Source organism: Benincasa hispida, chromosome 2 (assembly GCF_009727055.1).
Source record: "Benincasa hispida cultivar B227 chromosome 2, ASM972705v1, whole genome shotgun sequence".
Lineage (NCBI taxonomy): Eukaryota > Viridiplantae > Streptophyta > Magnoliopsida > Cucurbitales > Cucurbitaceae > Benincasa > Benincasa hispida.
Window position 1 is genome coordinate 13,341,868 of NC_052350.1, and position 4,659 is coordinate 13,346,526.

Here is a 4,659-nt window from a genome sequence, read left to right on the forward strand (position 1 = left end):
CCCACCAGTGGCCTGCAGTAAACATAGGATAAGAAGAAAGAAGAAAGGTGGTTTCTTTATTTGCAATCCGACAAATCGGATAAGCATTAGCGTGCTGTACGTAAAAAACGCAGATCTATGTTGACCATTGTACATCTATCACTTGAATCCTCCACGTGTGCAGTCAAATCTCTCCTTCACAAAAGTCCGCACATTGGACCGCCAGGATTAAACCAAAGCATATGATACTAAACCCCCGCTGTTGTACATTAGCATTCCTCACTGAATTAGTACTTTATTCATTTATTTATTCCTCCCCAGTTCCATGATTCATCAACCAAAATTTCGGAAAAATTGTTCGTAATAACAGAGTTGCCTTAGAAAAAGCGAAGAAAAGGAAAAGTCTATCATTTGAGAGAGAAAGGGAAAGGAAAAAAGAAGAGGAAAATGGTAATGGCAGCGACAGAGGAGAGTCCGAGAAGCCCAGAGGCGAAGGTGGGGATGCAAGTAGAAGATTTATGGGACATTCAAGAACCGCAGCTCAGTCCTACTGAAAAGCTTAATGCTTGCTTTGAAAGCATCCCTGTTTCCGCCTTTCCTCCTGCCCCTTCTCATCAAGGTATCCTTCTTGATTATGCTAGATTTCTGATCATTAGCTATAAATTTTTGTTAGATCATATAATAAATATTAAGCGCATGTTTGGGATTGATTTCAAAATTGTTAAAGATCATTTTTTGTTATTTTCAAGATTAGTACTTACTTTTTAATCCTTCCAAATCAATTACACTTCTAAATACAATTTCAATATTGTTAAATTTGATTTGTCATCCTATCGGTTTGAGTTTTTGGGTCAATCGGTGTTTTAACAAGTTTCATAGTATAATCTCAATTAAGGGTATGTTTTTTTAAAAAAATTTGTTTGAAGAATTTTGAAGTGTTGTTGTCTGGGTTTATGGTTTATTCAGGAATTGAGATAAAATCGGACTGCAGTTTAGCTGACGCGGTTCAAATTTTGGCTGAACATAAGATCCTCAGTGCGCCTGTGGTGGACGTTGATGCACCTGATCATGCGAGTTGGATTGATAGATACATTGGTATTGTTGAGTTTGCTGGAATTGTTGTTTGGATTCTTCATCAGGTTTGGATTTTGCCAATATAGCTTTCTATTTTTGAACTATAACTTTTATTAATTCAATTGTATTTTGGTCATTCTAATGAATGAAAATGACTTCTTTTTAATAAATGTGGATAGCCATATGTTTCATTCTACCATGCTTTTGTTCATTGCTACATCCTGTCAATTCTTGTGATGCATTGGGATTAAAGTCAATCCATTTTGATGATATGGGGAAAAGAGATCCTTTTGTTCACAGTGATACTTTATGTTTTAATTCAAACTCCTGTAAATGAACTGTTAACGTCATGTTTGATAACAATTTTGTTGTTTATTTTTTAAATTTATGGTTGTTTTCTTCATCGTGGTAAAATTTTAAACAAAATCAAAATTTTGAAAATTACTTTCTTTAGTTTTTAAATTTTGTCTTATATATATAAACATTAGTAGATAGTAGATAACAAAACAAAGAATTTTATGGGTGAGAGTGGTGTTTATGAGTTTAGTTTCAAAAACCGAAAACCCAAAATAAAATGGTTAGCCAACAGGGCTTAAGTTATCTGGCCACTATAGCTATTTTGAGTTGTATATGAATGAGAGATCTTAGACTGGTGATTTGTTTTGCAGTCGGAACCTCCATCCCCAAGAAGTCCTAGTGATGGAAGTGCTTTGGCTGCAGCAACAAATGGGGTGATATCTCCTTTAGAACAGCAGGTACTGGGCCCGGAATCTGCTGCAGCGACCTCGGGAAACTTTTTCGAAACCTTAACTTCCTCTGAATTGTACAAGAGCACACAGGTTTGATATCCTTTGCAAGATTATATATATATGAAACAATATAAAGAACAGCCTCTTCTCAATGCTTGTCTTACCTTCTAGCTAATGAATGTGGTTTTGCTTTATGTTCATCGAACCTTCCAAATGTACAGGTTCGAGATATCTCGGGATCTTTCCGTTGGGCCCCGTTTCTAGCTTTGCAAACGTCGAATTCCTTCTTGACCATGCTCTTACTGTTATCAAAGTACAAAATGAAGAGCATACCAGTGGTGGACTTGGGGGAAGGAAAGATTGAGAACATCATCACACAATCAGCTGTGATTCACATGTTAGCCGAATGTGCAGGGCTTCAATGGTTTGAAAGATGGGGAACAAAGACACTTTCCGAGCTCGGTCTTCCAATGATGTCACCGGCTTCTATTGTCAAGGTCCATTTTCCGGATAGTCATTCTTCATTGCATAAGTAATTTAGAGAATTGATTACTTGCAATCCTCTTTTATTTGGGAAGCTGTTTATTGTTTATCCTTCTTCAATGCTGTGCTCCTTTATGGCAGGTCTATGAGGACGAGCCCGTTCTACAAGCATTCAAACTTATGAGGAAGAAGAGGGTTGGAGGTATACCTGTTATTGAAAGGGGCGGTAAGGCGGTAGGCAACATTAGTTTAAGAGATATTCATTTCTTGCTCACTGCACCAGAAATCTACCACGATTACAGGTTTGTGATAAGTTTTCTTACTCATATAGGAGGTTCGACTTGTTCAGTCACCAATTTTAGGCACTAAAGTGATCTTTGTTTATCATCAAATAACACGGGCTCTTGTTTGCTTCTGACAGATCGATAACGGCAAAAAACTTTCTGACTGCGGTTAGAAACTACTTAGAAAAGCATGAAGAGTTCTCTCCAATGCTGAGCAACATGATTACTTGCAAGAAAGACGATACAATAAAGGATCTGATTTTAATGCTCGACTCCAAGAAGATCCATCGTGTGTATGTCGTCGACAATGATGGTAATCTGGAAGGAGTTATCACCCTTAGGGACATCATCTCGAGGTTAGTTCATGAGCCCCGTGGTTACTTTGGCGATTTCTTCGACGGTGTTCTGCCATTGCCTCAGAATAGCCGGGTTTGAAAGTGAAATGGTAGCCTGCAACATGATGTTGTGGTCAATTTACTTAGGATTAACATTTTGGCCCTCTTTATTTAGTTTTGTGTTCGGTGTGTTCGCTGTCCTTGATCTTTGATGGCTTGTCGGATGGATTGAACGTGCAGATTGTTAATATAGTCAACTTATAACCTGTAATTAGTTCTCTTCTGTGTTTGCCACATTTTGGTAAATTTTTTGTTTGGCTTTAATCACCAAGCTAGTTCGCTGGCATGGCATGGCATGGCATGGCATATCAGTTCTCAATCAATTATAAATATTGCCGAACACATAATCTATGTGACAGATTTACGTGATTTATTGAGAGTAGAGAAATCATAATAGAGAATATTTTTCTTAAGCAATATTTAAAACATGTAGGATGTAGGAATCAAATCATCGTCATCGACTTAGAGACGATATGGACAATAAAACTTATATTCATTTCCATAAAGCAACTTGATAAAGAAAGCATAGGAGATATAAAAATGATTTTTAAATTTTTTAAAGAAAAAAATTCCATAAAACGTAAAAGATACAGAATACAACCAAAATACTCCCAGATTAAAGTGGAAAATCAAGGGAAAAAAACTAAGGACCAAAAGAAACCAACTTCTACCCAAAAAAAAAGGAAAAAGAAAAAGAAGGAAAAGAAAAGAATGCTCAAAAGATGAGAAGATAATTAATTCACACACATAATATACCAGACTAGGCACTAATATCATTTTTATAGGGTTATTGTTAAGTTTAAAATTAAATAAAACATGAATATAGAGTTAATAAATCAAATGAGTTCATGAAATACAAAACTAATTTAAGATATAAGTTTTTGATTAAAAAGTTGAGGTTCAAATCAAAATATATTTGAGTAGTTCAAAATTTATAATAGTAAAAAGAGATAGACAACTATAATTTTTTTTAAAAAAAAAAAATTGTTAAGATTTGTGGTGAATAGCAAAAATTTAATCGATGATAAAAATTGTAACACATTTTAGTTTAGAATCTAATGGGATAAAATTGAAAGTTATTGAATTTGATATAATTCAACCAGTTTATGGTCAAATTTTATTATTATTATTTTTTTTTAAAAAAAAGGAAAGTAAAAAGAACCTGCGTCCTCCCTGGGCAAATCCAGATGATAAGAAACATTTCTTACTACAAGGACAATTTTGAAAAGAAAAATACTTAGGGCATGGAGCATTGTGCATCGAGTATACGATTTATTTTTATGTGTGTGATGTATAAAAATAGGCATATTGGAAAATGTGCTCAAGTATTATTATTTTAAAAATGGTCTTACCAAAAAAAAACTCACTTTTCTTTTTGGTTTTGTCCTTTGGAGGCTGTTGACAAGAATTTACAAATGTAAACCATATTGTTGGTAGGAATTAGGGATGATCACCGGTCGGTCGGAGTCGGTTTTCCGATCAGACCGACCCCGAACCGACCAAAATCGGTTTGGAATATGTCCAAACCGGTCCCGGCCGACGACTGAACTCAAACACGATCGGTTGATGTCGGTCGGTCGGTTTTGGTCGGGTTATGGTTTTTATTTTTTTCAATATTTAAAAGCTTTTTTCTTCTTTTAAAAGAAATTATATTTATTTATTAAAATTCTAAGAAAAATTGCGATTAGGTAGAAG

General features: G+C 35.0%; 1 protein-coding gene across 1 annotated transcript; it reads left to right on the forward strand.

The window, feature by feature from the left end:
* Positions 1 to 305: 305 nt before the first annotated feature.
* On the forward strand, positions 306 to 3,231 carry LOC120071932 (SNF1-related protein kinase regulatory subunit gamma-1). The gene is made up of 6 exons (XM_039024369.1): positions 306 to 598; positions 946 to 1,118; positions 1,722 to 1,892; positions 2,024 to 2,299; positions 2,427 to 2,587; positions 2,707 to 3,231. Exons 1-6 carry the CDS (start codon positions 427 to 429, stop codon positions 3,002 to 3,004), a joined length of 1,251 nt encoding a protein of 416 aa, XP_038880297.1. The 5' UTR covers positions 306 to 426; the 3' UTR covers positions 3,005 to 3,231.
* Positions 3,232 to 4,659: the final 1,428 nt, after the last annotated feature.

What these genes read in the sequence shown, in the direction of transcription:
- LOC120071932 (XM_039024369.1), top strand. Translation starts at nt 427, where the DNA reads ATGGTAATGGCAGCGACAGAGGAGAGTCCGAGAAGCCCAGAGGCGAAG. An exon ending in AATTGTACAAGAGCACACAG is followed by an intron (nt 1,893 to 2,023) that starts GTTTGATATCCT and finishes CCAAATGTACAG; the next exon opens with GTTCGAGATATCTCGGGATC. An exon ending in GAAATCTACCACGATTACAG is followed by an intron (nt 2,588 to 2,706) that starts GTTTGTGATAAG and finishes TGCTTCTGACAG; the next exon opens with ATCGATAACGGCAAAAAACT.